A 17,119-nucleotide genomic window follows, 5' to 3' on the forward strand; every position below is an offset into this window, starting at 1 on the left:
TTAAAAAGATATTATTATTATATAGGAATCTTGTCTAGTGGAGTAAGATGGGCCCAGAGCTTAGGTTGGGCTTTTAAGTGAAAACTATATAAAATAGAAGATTGTCGGTGGATTGATGGACTTTCTTGGCATCCTGCTAAGCTAAAACTAAAAGAAACAGCCAAACCGGGCGAGCGAGTGAAAGGTTATCCTTCCTTCCTTCAAATCCAAATACTAACCCTCTTCTCTTCTCCTCCTAATCTTATCTTTGAACGGATCATATTTCCTTTTCAGGCAAAGAGAGAGAGATAGACGACACAAACTATATTGATAATCATCTGATAAAAAGAATGAACGGTGGTGATGCGTACAGCGCAGCAGAGGCTCAATACATACGGAGACACCATCAACACGAGCCTACGGAGAACCAGTGCACTTCTGCTCTTGTTAAGCACATCAAAGCTCCTGCTCCCCTTGTGAGTTTATTTTTGATACCCTGTTTTGGACGTTGATTGGTTGATTTTGTGCTCGTTGATTTCTTTGACCTCTTTTTTAAGGTTTTTAACTTCCTTGTTTTGTGTCAAATTTGGTAATTTTTACTCGATTTTGGCTGGTTTTGCTTCATTTCTGCCTTTTCTCGTAATGAGGTTCTCTGCTATTTGTTTTCTCGTTCATTTTTAATAAACCAATATAAAGAATTGGGGCTTTATTTTTATTTCTTTTCGATATCTTGTTGTGTGTGCTCTGCATGCACAAACGGATTCTTATCGATAGAAAATCTGGTTCGATTTTGTTTGATGAATATATTTGGATTATTTGGATCAGGTTTGGTCACTGGTGAGGCGATTTGATCAGCCACAGAGGTATAAGCCATTTGTGAGCAGGTGCGTTATGAATGGAGAGCTTGGGATTGGAAGTGTTAGGGAGGTGAATGTTAAATCTGGACTTCCTGCAACTACTAGTACCGAGAGGCTTGAACTTCTTGATGATGAAGAGCACATCCTTGGGGTCAAGATTGTTGGTGGTGATCATAGGCTCAAGGTATAAATAAATTTATCTTTCTTCTTGACCTTCTATTATAAGCTGTTGGGGTTTGGGTCGTGTTGTTTCTTGTGTTATGGATTTTAGTACCTTCAACTGTATTTATGTGCATTTACGCGTGCATATAATAAATAGATACGCGGTTATCACAAGTTTATGGCATGTTAAATGCTGTGTTTTGAATGGATCGAAACGTGTGATAAGCTGCTGAAAAGTGGATAGATTTCAATAAAATCATCTCTACATCTCTGTGTGTATTGCTGTTTTTTTCCATTTGTGATGAAGAGATTTACTGTTTTGATTCTTAATAGCATTTCCCCAAGGGGAATTTGCTGTGTATTCCTTTTTTATGAAAATTGGAATTTTGTTTCCAAGTATTGGTCATGGAACGTAGCACCTAGTTCCAAGAAACGTGGATAGCACGAGATACTATCTTCTGTTGATGTGGTAAGTTTGCTGCAATTGTATTGTATCCCCCCACCATTTCTGCTCTTTCAATCACATTAGATTTGTGTGGCCAAAGGGACCACTTTTGGTGGTTCAGGTATGTTCTAGTGCTCTCTCCTTCAACATTTTGCTTGGTAGGTAACTTTATTTTAGGGCCATGATATCACATGTCACTTGGAGTCACATATAGCGGTTGTGTATCACAGTAGCACGTGGGAGCTAGAGTTTTTTGCCTCCTTTTTATCCCTTTACTGTGTAGTGTCCAAATTATATATGTGAATTGGTCTCTCTCAATATGTTTGGAGGAAGAGAAATTGGAATCTTATTTTGTTGAACGATGCTGAAAACGAAATAGAGAATGTTTATGGGGATTGTAGCCTTTTCAATTCTGAGGAAATAAAGTTTGCTCCAAATGGACAAGCCACTTTTCCTTGGTGAAATGGAATGAACCTTTATATAACATCCACACATATATATATATATAGTCAAAGTGCGCATATGCACAAGACATTTGGAATCTGCCTCTAACTATGATATTTTGCAGTTTGATACTTGGTTGAATTTTCAGTCTTTGGGTTACTTGTGTCCAGAGTAACCAAAGCATTCTTTTCAGTACTCAGATAAAGATGCCTCTCACTAAAAGCATCCTGGATTCTTCCTTCTTCTGATTCCCCCCTGGTTTATTTTGCAGAACTACTCATCCATCATGACTGTCCACCCTGAGATTATTGATGGGAGGCCTGGGACTTTAGTCATCGAATCATTTATTGTAGATGTGCCTGATGGGAACACCAAGGATGAGACATGCTACTTTGTCAAGGCCCTGATAAGGTGCAATCTCAAATCTCTGGCAGATGTTTCTGAGAGAATGGCTGTGCAGGACCTGGTTGAGCCCATCAATCAATTCTGAGTAGTAAGGTCCTAGAGATGCATGAAGGATGATAAGCTGGAGTTATGCCGTTTGACTCGTCTAGTTTCCCGAAGCATCATATTGATTGGTAGGAGTACTTTTTAGGATGAGAAGTTTTGAATGCAATGGGTGTGCATTTCCACCTCATCGAGATTCGAGGCCCCACCTGTCTGCTGTTCCCTTTGCATTAATCCTCAACATTGATGCGGGAGTTTCCCCAGTATAGTCCCTCGGTTCTTAGTCAAGTTTCCTTAAACATCCAATGAATGGGAAAGAATCAGCTGCTTTCCCGAGTTGTTTTTACTTTATGCATGGTGGTATATAAACACACTACTGGTCCTGTCTGTAAATACTCTTGCAAGACACAGTCGGTTTCTTTTGGATAGGGTTTCATGTTGCAGTTGAAGCTTGCAGGTGTAGGATGTTATAATAGGGACGAACTTATAGTAGTAGTTAGCTGCTGTCTTTTCTGCGTAGATATTTATTTTGCATTCAGTGCACTATTTATTTTACATATTCTCCCCTATAGTTCAACCCATCTGCTCATGGTAAAACTTCTTATGGGTTTGATTTATTTGTCTTCAACGGAAGCCCTTTTGAAAGAAGCCATTCAGGAACAGATGGATGGAACGTTTTCTACTTCAGGAACAGAAATAAAGAAATCCATTTCTCTTAATCTTTATTATAATTATTTTAATAATACTATTAATTAATAATTAATAAGAAATAATAACAATATATATATGGAAAAATGAAAAAATATTCTGGACAAATATTTCGTCCAACCTTTAAAGCAGCATGTCGAAGCATATGGTTTTAAGTTCATGCTATATAAAGAGGTTTTAGTTGTCGTTTTCCTTGCGATGGTATGAGACAAGGTGAAGGTGCTATTTGAGATATTTTGGCTTAGGATGCATTTTATTTGGTAGTTTGATCTGAAGTTAGCTCCTAAAGGATATCAAGATTGTTACCTGTTAAGTGTCACTTGAAGCTTTTACTGGAGGAATTGTTCTTGGTTTAGTGAATATCGTTTATTCTGGTATTAGTTACTGGTGGTATAAAATAGCCTTAAAGATCTTTATATTGAAGCTCATTTTCTATTATTTCTTTCCATCTTATTCCTACCAGCGACTTGTTTACACCTATAATTAAAATAAAAACCTAGCGTTACGTGGTTTAAAAATCTCGAATCTTGTCTCAAGTACCTCTATTTGTCAAGATATGATTATAGAGTAAGTTTCTTGGCTTGGACATAACATTTAGTCCATGTCGTTATTCATGGCTTTAAGAGAAATCCGTTTCATGGAATAATTTCTTAGATGCATTACCGTATCCTCAAGGAGTAGACCTGATTTTTACATATCAATGGAATCTTTATACTCAGAATTCCAACTCAAGTAGTCATTTATCTGGTACAGGAGCATGAATTGTTGCTAGCTATAACTATTTTTGCGAGGTTCCACTCACAAACACCAAGTTTATGGTTTCCAATTCAGTGCTTACGATTCAGTAACGATTTGGGGTTATTAATTGAGTTTCAGTTAACAGACAGGGGTTGATCTAGGCTTTGAACGTGGTTTACTATTTTTCTTCATCCAGTGTGTGAAATTTCATTTTCTTTGAGTTATGTGATATTGCAGACATGTCCTCTGACTCAATACTTTTGCTGCATATGACATAAGACCCAGTTGAAACAAAATCCTCATTTTATTTCAAGTTTCAGCAGTGTAAAAATCTCAATAAAGATATGTTATATAGAGGTGATGCTGAAATGGGTTGAATTTCAGCGTTGAAAGCTGAAGTTATAATAATGTAACGAAGCTTATCATTGTTACTGATGCTCAAAATACAACGCCTTTTTTAACGAGTAGATATTGCAAAATCAAGCTAAGGTCGGTTTTATATTGCTGCTTTTAATTAATGATGACCCGTGTACAAGCAACACAAGGAGGTGAACTTTCTGCTTCATAATTGAGACCATGCCCAACACATGGAAACTGTGTAGACTCTCATCAGAGGTTCATTGTGTTTCTGCAGTCCCTTTTTCAGTGATCTGAAGAACTAATGGATCAAAGATTCAAAAAATATAGAGGGGGGTTTTAAACTGTGTAGACTCTCATCAGAGTTTGACACTTTGTTTTGTCATGCTATGTTTGTTGGTATGCAAAACCTGGGAGTTCTTCTTGCTGGAATGTCACTGACTTGATTTATAAAGGCTGGGAGTGTTCAAGCCGTGCATGTACATTCTGTGCTACTCCTTTGCGAATCCTAGAAAATAGTGTTTTCTTGTAGTTGTTAAAGATCATGATATTCTGGCTATTGTCTTCATCTATCACAATTTTTTCATGAGTGTTCCTGAAGGCTTGTTGCTGGATCTGCGAGCCTTCCGGACTTGTTGCTTGTTGATGCACAAGGGATAAGGGACTGTTTCGGCTAGAAAAATTCAGTTGGTGATCTCTTCCTTTCCATTTTCTCTTTAATTTCTGTGGTTAGGACTTCATGCTTGAGCCAGTCTAGTGTACTTTTATTGGATAACATCGTCAGCATTCTAATTTATCTTGAAATAGTCACTCTAGAACTTTAGAGTGAGTGACTTCATCATATTCGAAGCCTCTTCTACTTACATTACAAATATGTAATATGGCAAAGGTGATGTATACCTGTATTTGCAAGATGGTGAAGTGTAACAGAAAAGATACACAAAAACATATTTATGGTTTGCTTATCTGTGGAAGTGGTTCTTCTGACGGATTGTTGCCTGAATCTTCGAGTCCCATGTGAAGGCTTTCCAATGTTCCTTCTTCGAGGGACTTGATCACTTATCGTTTTGCTTTCCTGTAAGAGAGTTTTTTTTTACTGTTGCCTCTTTTATTGCTAGTCCTCTGTGATGTTTCCTCTGCATTTCTTCTGTAAAGAACTTGATCATGCATCTCTGATACACTTTCCATACTTCATTGATGTTATAGAGCCTTACTAGTAGATTTTACACTTTTCAGTCATATTCAAGTGACCAATTGTCAGGTATGAGATCATCTAGGGATTTTCAGTTATCTTATGGTTGTTGAACTTCCAAATTTCTTTTTACAGAACTTCATTGGAACTTTTGGGTTTAGTGGTCCGGAGTTGAATGACCTGAATAACAAGTTTTCTGGGGGTGGGTGGCTGTTTCCCATTACTAGGATTTCAACTTTTTCTATGCTTTTTTCTAATCTTTCATACGGGACCTTCCTTTTAATGTTTTTATCTTTCTTCTGCTGGATGTTTTCATCAGATGTCTCATGAATTTGGAATATACCAGGTGGCCCTTCAACTTCTTCTTTGTCATGATCGAGAACCTGCAAGTTTCACTCCTTAGAAAGTATATTTTGATCTTTGTTGTGTGCTTTTCAGGGTTCTTTCGTGTTTTTATGGAATATATATACTAAAACGAATCAGGGATTTTTTGTTTTAAAATCTATGTCTGTGTTTGTGTTAACTCTCAGAGATGTCAAGGTCATTATATTTTGTCGTTTGGCTTGCTCTTCCATCTATGGAGTTAATGGCAGTATAAGCTTGTCCCTGGACTGAATTCATAACTTACTTTATGCCAGGTTGGCTTGTCTATCTTCTGGTTTCATTTCTGTTTTATGGTTGCAAGTGCTGGGAGACCCAAAAAACTGCATATGTAATTGGTAGGTCCTCGAAGCTTCTTTTGTTCACAGAATTCCTAAACAAGGGGTGAGTGTATTCGATAATCTTCTAACTGGAGCATGTGTCAACTTGAATTTTCTGTCTCTAGAAAGATATGAAAATCTTCTATTTCAGTTTCTCACCTTTCCCTGTACACCTAACAGAAGTGCTGCAGATGTTTGAGGAGTCTGTACCACCTTTCTTTCGTCTCTTCGTTCCCTCTGTCGCTTCATAGGTTCATGGATCTGAACGACATAGTTCAAACAAATCAAGTTAAAGCCAGTGGTTAATTTAGTAATTATTCATTTTATCTCTTTTCTAGTGGTTTCTATTTGTGCATGTCAAGGTCTTACCCTTGAATGTATGGAAAAAGGGAAGAATTGCTGTGAAGGCAATCTGATTTGATCTTCCCCTTGTTTTAAGATACAAACTTACATTCTTCTTCCTGGACTGGTTGCTTGTCTATAGCAAGCTGTGAGCATTTCTGTATGTCTTGGATGGATAGCTTAATGATTTCCTGCATTGGAAGAGCTAAGACTTTCGTGATGGTTCGTCAACTTCTATTTGACCGATTCTGTTGTATGTTTATTTTGGATTTGTGCACAAGTTGATTATGGAGTCCTGTAAAATGAAGTTATCCATCATCTGAAGCATTTAGCAATTTCTGGCATGCGATCAAGCTTTGAACTTTGGTTTTGGCATTAGTTGGTTTTTGGCTGACTTGCTGAGCTTGTAACTGAAGGTTGGTTTTTTCAACTGAGGTTCGGTGTATGTTATGCATCTCTGGCTTTCTTTTGTCACTCATCAAGCAGTTATGTTTTCATGTTTCAATAAAATTAACGTTGTGAGGTTTCAATTTTGGTTCGCACACGCCAGGAATATCATCTTGCATAAGTTTCTTGTAGATGTATTATCTAAAAGAGATGACAAATGGTGGTTTTTTTTGTGGGTTACTTCTTAGCTGGGAATTCTGTTCCCTTTCCGTCTCACATTGTTATTTTTTATTTTTAACACATCGTTATTTTTTATTTTTAAGTGCTATTAGAATCTAATCTTTGGTTATGTGTTTGTCAGACTCTTCTTAAAGCAGAAGATAATGCTTTTATACTGTTTTTGCCACAGGGAGTTTTGCACCATCCTAGCCCTTTGTTTCCATTTGGACGTGTCAACTTGGTAGGCCTTTCTATTATTATGATGTCCCGCCTTGTAGCAGAGTTTTCCTTGGACCAGGTTATCGCACTTAGCTGGAAAGAAGTAATTTCATATTGCTAACGATGGCAGTACAGCTGCTTCATGGTTGCTGTACGCTTTGGTACTAGGTTTGGCTTCTTCTTTTTTTTTTTATGTTTCGTTTCTGAGATTGTTTTCCTATTCTGTGCAATTGATCTTTTTAACATGACCTGTTAGATGATGCTTGCAAGTTCTATTGTTTGTTTCATGTGTTCTCTCTAGGACTCTGGTGAAGGGAGATGCTTCGGCTGTTACGTTTTTGCTAGAGCAATGCTTTAAAGTTTGTTTTGGTTCAGGGATAGGAATTTAGAACAAATTCCATTTCCTGGTTCTATTCGATATGCTTGTCCTTTAAATTCAGTTTTCTTGAATTTTTTATCGTGCGACAGGAAATTATAAGACCTCATGTTGTTTGCCCTTTTTGGGAGACCACAAAGCTGGATTTGCACCTTCTTTTCAACTTCCCCTGCAATTATGGGTCTGTTTGATTGTGTGCATCTTGGTCTTTTCGACAAATAACAGTGTGGCGACCTGTCTCCTTTTTCAAGCAGCTTGCTAGACGAGCAGGTGATATATAATTTGCCTTCGATTCCATTTCGCTGCAGCAACCTGGTGGCAGAGACTTGGGTTATTTCTTTCTTTCAGAGCAGAGATGTCAGGAGAGTGATTCTGTAGATCATAATGGTGATAAATCTTGTTTCAAGATGTGCAATTATGATCGGTGTGCTATTTTTGGTCCTGTTTTTCCAGTGATTCATAAACTTGGTGGTGCCTTTCCTCTTTTGTATTTCTGCGTTTTCTTTTTTTGATTTTGGAAGGTGATGCATGAGGGAGGGTTCCGCAAGCTGCTGTTTGGTTTTGATTCGATCCTATCCTTATCTGTTTTCTCGGTATTTGTCTCCATGTTTTTCTCCCGATGACTTTTGCTTGTTGGGCCAACCTTGGTATATTTTATTGGATAAGTTATTCTCTTTATCCTAATATTAAATGATTTTTTTATGACAAAGCACCTTGTTAAAATAATATCTTAAAATTATTTTTATAGAAGCATATTCAATTTGCTTTTTAGATAGAAAGTAATTTGAAAAGTAACATAAATATTGCATTTGTGCTTGATTCTCTAATTTTTTTTTGTCGTGCGTTCCTGTGTGCTTGCTTCTATTGATTCTTGTTGGTGTTTGTATGCATGCAACTCCGCCAGTGTGGTGTAGGTTCTTGTGCGTACCATAGCTGGTCTCAAGCCCGAGATAAAGCAGGAGAGTATGCTTTTACAGATGATTCTGTGTCTAACAATGCTGTCAGGAAAAGAATATATTTAGAACTGGTAGAGCATCTCCAAGCATCTCCAATGGAGAAGCTAAATGGATATTACTATAACTATGAATGGCATAGGCAAAATTTAGAGGTGATGAAGTCATAACCCCCCATTTAATTTAGTTATAATGGCAAATTGCCAGTTACCTCCTAGCTTCACACACTCTAATGGAGAAACCAAACAAAATACTAAAATGCCTCTTCTTTCCCACAAATGCTATTTCTACATATCTCTTTAAAGAGCCAAAACCAACAAAGTGGAACCACTAAAAAAATAGACCAATTAAATGTAGACATGTAGAAAAAAATAGCATTAAATAATATTAAGAAATAATAAAATATTTATTTTTTTTACTCTAGTATAAATGGCTCTTCAAATGACTTTTTTCTATTGGAATAGATATGGTAAAATAAGCTATATTTATATTATTCAAAATGCTATTTTATCAATTTAGCTTTTCAAAATAGCATTTTGGATTGGAGATACTCTTATTATAAATGGCATAGGCAAAATTTAGAGGTGATAAAGTCATAACCCCCATTTAATTTAGTTATAATGGCAAATTGCCAGTTACCTCCTAGCTTCGTGAAGTTGGAATTGGAAAGAGGAGATAGTTCAAGTGGAAAGCATGCAGGAATAGTTTGTAAAGTATGCTTCTCCTCTCTGTTCTCCCATTTGGACTGAAATTGGATAGAGGAAGCATTGTGATTTCCATGCGTTAAAATGAAGATGGCCGCGCATTTGCACTCTTACAGCAGTCGGAAACGAATGAGCATGCCTGTTCTATTTACGCAGTCGATTATTGTTTTGTTTCATCTGGGGTAAGCTCGAACTTGGCATACAATGCGGTCAAACAATTGGCTATTTGCTATCTTATAGCAAGGAGAGAGAGAGAGAGCCCTGAAAATCGCCCTGTTCCAGGTTGTGGGTCGGATTCAGATCTTTTTTATTCTTGTGTGCACAGACAGGCTAGCAGTTGCTTCGTCAGGATTTCAGGATTTGTACTGTTTTACAAGTACTAAACTGATTCCCTTGAGAATCACATCCAAGACAACAAAAAAACAAATCTGGAACTGCTGACATCTTCACGAAAGTTCTCCTATAAACAACTTCTGTGTCCTACCTCAATCTGCTATTGAGGTGGTTGATAAAACTACAAAAAAAAAAATATCCAGCTGTTTGGGCCATGGTTGGTAATTTTAACCTATCTAAACAGATATTAGTCTGTTCAATTTTATTCTAACATATCCTTATATGTATTTTTTTCGGTTCCAATTAGCTATGCACAAATTTTTCATGCATAGAAATCTTTTTTCCCATAATTTTATGCAGATTACTTTTTCTATACAAAGACATGCCATAACACCTAACGGTAGTCACAACGATTAGCCAAGACAACGTGTGTGTGTGTGTGTATTATCTATGATATGTCTCGTTTTTTATGAAGAAAGTTTAAAACATGAGTGTATAAATATACTTAAGTCACCGGAAAATACATAGCTCTCTAGAAAGCCAAGTTATTATCATGCAAGGATGCATACCATGCCAAACAACACAAAAGCCAACGCATTCAGCAAAAGTTAGGTCAGACTTTACTTTTTGTAGCCATTATGTCTAGATATACACTCCTAGCAATTTCATTTTAATTTTTTTTTATATATTATTTTATCTTTCTCAATCTACTGATTTGCATTGAACTGTCCTAGAATAATCTGAGTCTAGGCTAGACAAAGATCTACATTCTCCACCAACCCGAGAATGGAATACCCGTGGAGAACCTAAATTCTGTCTGAAGTATTTAATTTCTCGACTTTTTTGAGAGCCATAAAATAATGATTTTTTTTATTGACTGCGTCCACAACCGCGAAACTGAGAAAGAGCTACTACAGTAGACTTATCCAACGAAAGGTCGGGCCTAGAAGAAGTGGGATTGATACAACAACTGTCGCTAAGGCAAGGGAAGTGCTTCAGCGAAGATTTTTCATAGCATTTTTCTAAAGAATGATTCTCCAAATGTACATAACACACAGCCTATTCTCAAGCACCTGACTTGGAAGAGGGTAAAGAAAAATTAGCTTGGGGCAGTGAGAGGACACACGCATGCTAAATGCTCTATCTACTTCAATTCGTTTGATGGTTCCTGATCAGAACTACTAAAATATTTTCACTTTAACAGGAAATATTAAAATATGTAAAATTAAAACCATTTGTTTGCTTTGTTTTTCTCACATGGATTTGTTTTTCTTCTATATTATGGATGTCTTTTGTTTTCCTTCCTTTGTTTATTATTGTTATTTTCTTTTAGTATTAGGTTGTTTCGAAGACCGCGTTACTTGGCTTGATCACTACCTCGGAGGGCTACTGCTGGACATGGACACCGGTGGATCGATCTGCAGGTTCCACGGCCATTTGTTCCCGCAGCACACCTTTCTTTTGATTCATTCTATCCTTTTTCAAAGAATGCCAGGTTTTGAGATCTGAACAAATAAAAATAAAAACTGTATTTTCGTATGAAATGTTTATTATCAGCGGCTCTCTCGCTTCTAGCACAACGCAAGAAGATAGGTTTCACGGCCAAAGGGAGAGAGGAGAAAAGTCAGTGACAGCAAAACTTGAAATTACAAGAGGCATTTGACTTCCTTGTTCATTCACCAGCCAGCCTACTGCACCTGAGAGCCTGCACACCAACACCACAACACCTCCTATAGCACCACCATCTCCATCCCAAGCAAGGAACAAGCAGTTGCTGGCCCCTAAGCATCGGCGGGTCACATCCCACCTGCTTTTGGGGAGTAAGCTGGCCAACAGTCAATCATACCCGCCAGTAAAAGGAGAGAACAGTTAGGCAGACTAAATAAGGGCTTAACAAAGGATGATCCAGTCGGATAGGCACCGGGATAAGGCTTAGAAGTCGCAAGCTATATGTCACGTCTGAAGGCGTAGCCCAGATTAATTCGCGTCTTAGATTCGCCCTTCGAGGCATGCCTCAGGAAGGGTTTCTGCGTTTATTAAGAAATGTTGTTCGCCTTTATTGTTTTTAAGAGTATCTTTCAGTTTCACTACCTTGAAGAGGACGAAAGCTTTCTTGGGTGCATAGGAGCAAGTCTGCTGTGCGTGGCTCTTTCGAAGAATAACTGTTGGAGAAGCGAAGACATAGATCGTAGTTAACTGCAAGCTAGTTAAGATTGATCCTTGATTAACTGGAAAAATCCAACGTCAATTGGAAAAATCCTTGATCGGTGCTTGAACGACAACCATATATATTTTCTACAATTTAGCAAAGACACTAATTTTCTGTTGATGGTCTTTTCTTGCACGTTTATTTCATATATCAAGAGAAATACAAAAACCAGAAGCTCTTCTCGATATCCCATGGAAGGATCACAAAGACTTTGTTTCCCTTGTAATGCCTTTCTGTTTTGTTGACACGAAATCTTACTAGTTAAGGATTACGGACACCACCTTTCTCCACATTGATATAATATTGTTCTTGAATTATACCCAAAAAGCCTCATACCAATGGAGATATTTGTCCATCCTTATATATCCTTGATCCTCCCCATTTCTAATCAATATGGAACTTTGGTCGCATACCCAACAGTTAATGATTTCCTCTCCATGTTTTCGTTTCTAGAACTAAGATTAATGGATGAAGTGACAAAAATCCTTTCTAGCTACTTCACAACATGAACTATTATTTTATGCTTTCGTGATTTCTATATATCCAGCCACCAAAATGAAACGAGAAACTCCTTATTTTTAACCCAAAAAATCTTGCAAGAGGAGATACCTGCAGGTAGGATTAATTACCAGCAAAGAATTTACAGATGATATTTGTTTTTTCTTGTCTGCCAAAATCATGACAGCTTTTGATCACTACTCTCACCAAAGACCTCTACCCTGCAGCGAGAATATGATGACATGCACGTACCTGCTTACTGCGTTGCCCCGAGGAAGAGCGAGCAAGGATTGCCATCCTAAGACTACGGAGAACCTTTGTAAGCAAGACAGAACCTGTTTAACCCCCCCAAAAGAGCCCCCAGCCTGCCTCGATACTTGATAGTACATGTTTTGTCTTAAAACACAGAACCATCATTACCAGATCGGGCAAACAGGAAGCCCTTGAGGGGGAGTGAACAGCCAGTGCCTTGAAGATCTGCTCATGGAGAGAAGCTATGCTTTCTTTTGTCCTGAATTAATGAAAAAGGAGCAGACCCTCCTTATATAGACTCAAAAAACCTTACTTGAGAAGCTGAGCCAATTACCTTCTCACAAGCCAGACAAATTGAAGTGTGTGTATGAGACAGCAGAAGAATTTGTGGGGACTCCACTATGTGACACGTGATTTAGTGGCCTTTTGATTCCAAGAGTGGTTTTTTCTCAAACCCACTGGCTGCGAAGAGCCATTTCAGTCCCCCTGAACAGAGAATAAAGTAGCTCTAGGCATCTCAACCATATCTATTATATCATTAAGTCCACGCAAGAACAATTCCTATCATCTCTCTATCCTAGCAGCGAACATATCAAAAGTCATGATTTGTAATAATCTCTGTCGTAATCAGACATTTATATAATAATGTTTTTATGTGAAAGTATAATCCCATTAATCATTTTCTGACTTATCCAAAGAAAAATACAAATAGAAGAGGAAAATTTTAAATAGAGATATTTTTATTATTTTTAATAAATTATAATTTTAATTGTTTTTTGTGTTTATCTCTTTCTTTGAAATAAATCCACTAGACACTTACTTATCACTATAAAATCTTCCTTGCAGTTTGCCAATTTCGTTGATCTCCTAAGCAGAAGACTCTCTACTGTACCAGTTCAATAAAGGGAAAAAAAAGAAGTTATTTAGCGTAAAACTTCCTAAGACTAATAAAATTTCCCCTTGCGTTCCAAAATAGGTTCAAGAGTCTTAACAGTTGCATGGACAAGAAGAAAGAAAACTTTACACCCCGCCACATCTCACTCCAAGCCTTTTCTTTTTCTTGAAAGGTTACCGAACATGTCAACAGTCTGGCACATCTCGCTGCCAGACCTTGCGACCTTAAACTGACTGCAAAGATAAACAATGAAAGAAGGTGATGTAGGAATAAAAACTAATTATGTTTATGCTTATTACATGTAGCCACTAACCCTGTTTTCTATCTTTTATCACCGATATAACCCTAACCCTAACGTACATGGCTATATGCACCTGTAGTATCAATTTTGTAGAACAAGTGATGTGAAATTTTGCAAAACAAGTGACGTGATTTCGACAAAGCATGATAGTGATGCTCAATATAATCTGATAAAATGATGCTGAAGTTATTCTTTTTAGTTGCCTTATTTCGTACACTGATTTAGTATTATCGAATTTTATAAAACACAAAGTCTCTGATAAACAAAAACGACATGAAGAATTTTTCTGGATGTAAAAATGATACAGAATTTGAGATTTGGTGTCCAAGAGCATCCGAATCTAGATGTTCTACTACTCACATACTCCAGCCTGGATAATCTCAACTCATCTTTACACAAGATTGAAAGTTGAAAACCTAGTCACATATACACGACAAAAATGAGGAAGTAAAATAATAGAGTAAAAAAAATTTCTAACAGGAAGAAGTAATTTATTGTGATTTATAAAATGGAATAGGAGGACTTGGTAGCTTTCACTGGGAGGACTTATACCATCTACTACCATTTATGATCTACTGTACTTGATCTGAAAGAGGGAGTTTGGTGATGCCCAAGAGCTGGCAACAGGGTTTGATGACGGTTCTGAATAAATGTATCACTACAATAGAAACTAGTATCTCATTGTGTGGAAGAAACGAGTTTGAACATAGAGTTATTGTCAAGATTATCCATGATGAATACAATAAATTAGTTCATGAATCTGAATATAGAATTATTGTCAAGCCCTGAAATAGATATCCAAATTTGTGGTCTCAATCTGCAAACAAGTCGCAGCTGGCAGGTACTTTAACAAAAGCATCGCCATACATATATACAGCTGATAGAACTTATTGCAGAACGAAAGCTAAATAATATTTCGGAAATGGAAGTTAGAAGCCATCAACCCACCACGTAATTTTGGCTTTGGTCAGCTACATATGAGAACCTCACAGATTTCAGCTATCGATATTCACTATTAGAGGGTGATTCCATGATTAATGAGAAAATCAGCTTAACGATTTAAACAGAAAAATAACATTCCAAAAAGATCTATGTTTACAATTTGAAAAGGCTATTAGGTTAATTATATTAACAGAAGCCATAAACTACTACATATTGAAAACAAGATACAAAGACCTATTATCCATGCAAAAAAGTTTTCTTTTAATGGTTTCAGAAGTTCAGAAGCCATATCTCTAAGTTTTGCACAAGTTTGAAGAGAAGAAGGCACATGCTATTGCTGCATGTCTCCATTTGCAAGGTACTTCCTGAGACTTCAAACTCGAGAACATGGTCCAGACCCATACTTTCGAATAACCTTGTGAAATCCATGTTCTTCATCCAGAAAACGCACACTTACTGTAGCAATTCTATGATGATAGCCTCTTGAAGCAGTGACCCTACACCAGGGCACAGCTAATGATGAATATGGCAGATTTGAATCTCATTCACCAAAGCTCTCTTGGCCGGCCATCAGGAAAAACTGGAGTGAGCACCTTCTCTTTGTCATTTGTTACAGTATCTGTCTGCTTGATTGATTTGCTCAAACGAATTCTCACAGTTCCATCATCATCATCATCTTCAAAATCTGGGGGCATATCATCATCTTCATCACTCCAATCTTCTTCATAATCATCATCTTCATCATCATTGAGCTCATCACCACTAAAGTAACTATCAATATCAGACCAATCTTCAGCCTCCTTAATAATTCCATCTTCATGCCCAGAAGTTCCATCTTCTCCAGCTACAGAATCTGTCTTCGGAGTACCTCTCCGAGGGAATCTAGGAACCATAACTAGAGAACGAAGCTTCTCTTTGATGAGCAATAGCCGGTCCTTCTCTACCAAATGAGAATCACAATATGCTTCCCTAAGGAAAACTGAATCCCTATCCCCTTTCAAAGACACGTAAAACAAATCAGGATGTCTTATTAGCATCCCCCTCAGCTGCTGAGAGAATCTGAATTCCTCTCGAAAATGAGTAAGATGATCAACAAGGATCCGCTTCTCAACTGTGAGACTTAAAATCTCATGAACAACCCCACAAGCATGTTTTTCCTTCTCCTTTGAACCTGATCTCAGATGGGAAAAGTCTGAATAAGGAGATATGTAAGGTATGTCTCTGAACTGGCAAACCCTTCTCATTTCACTCTTGGAAAGCTGTAAGCCCTTAGGCAGCTTCACTCTGTTAAACTTTAGTGGTCTATCAATTATCAAATCTTTCTCTTGCAGCTCTTTGGCTCGATTTTCCTCGTCAGCTAATTCAGCGGCTGATACTGCAAGCTCAGGATCCCAATGAGTTAATTCTAATGCAGGACCCCTTCCAGTTGCAACAACTCTAAAGTATTGTGGATATCTATGACAAATCGTATCCCGAAATTCAAAAGGCAACCCAAAATCAGTCTTCAAATGGGCTATTTTCTCCAACAAAATCCGCTTATCCATAGACATCATCAATAATTTCCTCAACTTCAGAACCAACAGATCCTCCATCTCATTCCTAACCTTCAATTCCTCTAGATACAGCCTTTCAGCCTCGGGCGTCAATCGGAATTGCAATGAATAAACCCCTTCTTCCACAATCTCAAACACAGCAGGGAATTTCTTCAACAAAGCAATAAATCGACGCTTCTTCGTAAGACCCAATTCTCTTCTAAACTTACCCAATTCCCTAAGTAACATAATTCTATTGGGTTGATTAACCAAAATCTTCCTTATCTTCATAACTAATTTCAACTTCTTGTCCCTGTCAATCACATTATCAAAAGGACGCTCCTTTCTCCACTTGACACCAGCAGCTCTGACGGGCTCAAATGGGAGACGGGTTTTTCTGAACTTGCCACTAAAAGACCCGTTTCTCTCTTCAAAAACCAAACCATTACCTAAAAACTTCGAATTTTCTAGTTGAAAAGGTGAAACAGAGAGATTGGTTCTGACAGAAAGTTTGGGTCTTTCGAGGAAATAAGAAGACTTTTGCGAGAGAAAAAGGGGTAAAGAAGTAGATAGCGAAGCAATGGATGAGGAGAACAAGAGCTTAGGCTCCATATTTAAGCTGAGGCAATTTTAGAGGAACAAAATATAACAGAGAGAGCTAAGCGAATAGAAGCAAGATGATAAAAGTTACCTTCTTTAATCAAGACAAGATGGTCGTTCGTAGCGTTTGAGCTGAAAATAGCCGAGGTAGACTCTCTCTCTCTCTCTCTCTCTCTGGGGTTTATCTCCAAAGAGCGAAAGCCCTTTCCTTCTCTTTGATTGCATTCAGATCAGATATATAATAATAATAATAATAATAAAATTATCTATTTCCTCTTAACTGCATGTACCTGTGCAAAAATAGAAGGACAAAAATGTCACTTGGGC

General features: G+C 37.5%; 2 protein-coding genes and 1 long non-coding RNA gene across 3 annotated transcripts; 1 reads left to right on the forward strand and 2 right to left on the reverse strand.

The window, feature by feature from the left end:
- Positions 1-136: 136 nt before the first annotated feature.
- LOC105124778 (abscisic acid receptor PYL9-like) lies at positions 137-2,872 on the forward strand. Its single transcript, XM_011024899.1, has 3 exons — positions 137-455; positions 805-1,020; positions 2,159-2,872. Exons 1-3 carry the CDS (start codon positions 330-332, stop codon positions 2,375-2,377), a joined length of 561 nt encoding a protein of 186 aa, XP_011023201.1. The 5' UTR covers positions 137-329; the 3' UTR covers positions 2,378-2,872.
- LOC105124777 (uncharacterized) lies at positions 2,667-8,277 on the reverse strand. The gene is made up of 2 exons (XR_842116.1): positions 6,400-8,277; positions 2,667-6,291 (listed from the first exon to the last, which is right to left on the reverse strand). It is a non-coding gene; the product is annotated as an uncharacterized LOC105124777 (long non-coding RNA).
- A 6,475-nt stretch (positions 8,278-14,752) lies between these two features.
- On the reverse strand, positions 14,753-17,009 carry LOC105124780 (protein ROOT PRIMORDIUM DEFECTIVE 1-like). The gene has a single exon (XM_011024900.1). The coding sequence runs from the start codon at positions 16,802-16,804 to the stop codon at positions 15,206-15,208; it is 1,599 nt and encodes a 532-aa protein (XP_011023202.1). The 5' UTR covers positions 16,805-17,009; the 3' UTR covers positions 14,753-15,205.
- Between the last annotated feature and the right edge of the window lie 110 nt (positions 17,010-17,119).

This window comes from Populus euphratica, unplaced genomic scaffold, assembly GCF_000495115.2.
Source record: "Populus euphratica unplaced genomic scaffold, PopEup_1.0 scaffold32.1, whole genome shotgun sequence".
NCBI classification, from domain to species: Eukaryota; Viridiplantae; Streptophyta; class Magnoliopsida; order Malpighiales; family Salicaceae; genus Populus; species Populus euphratica.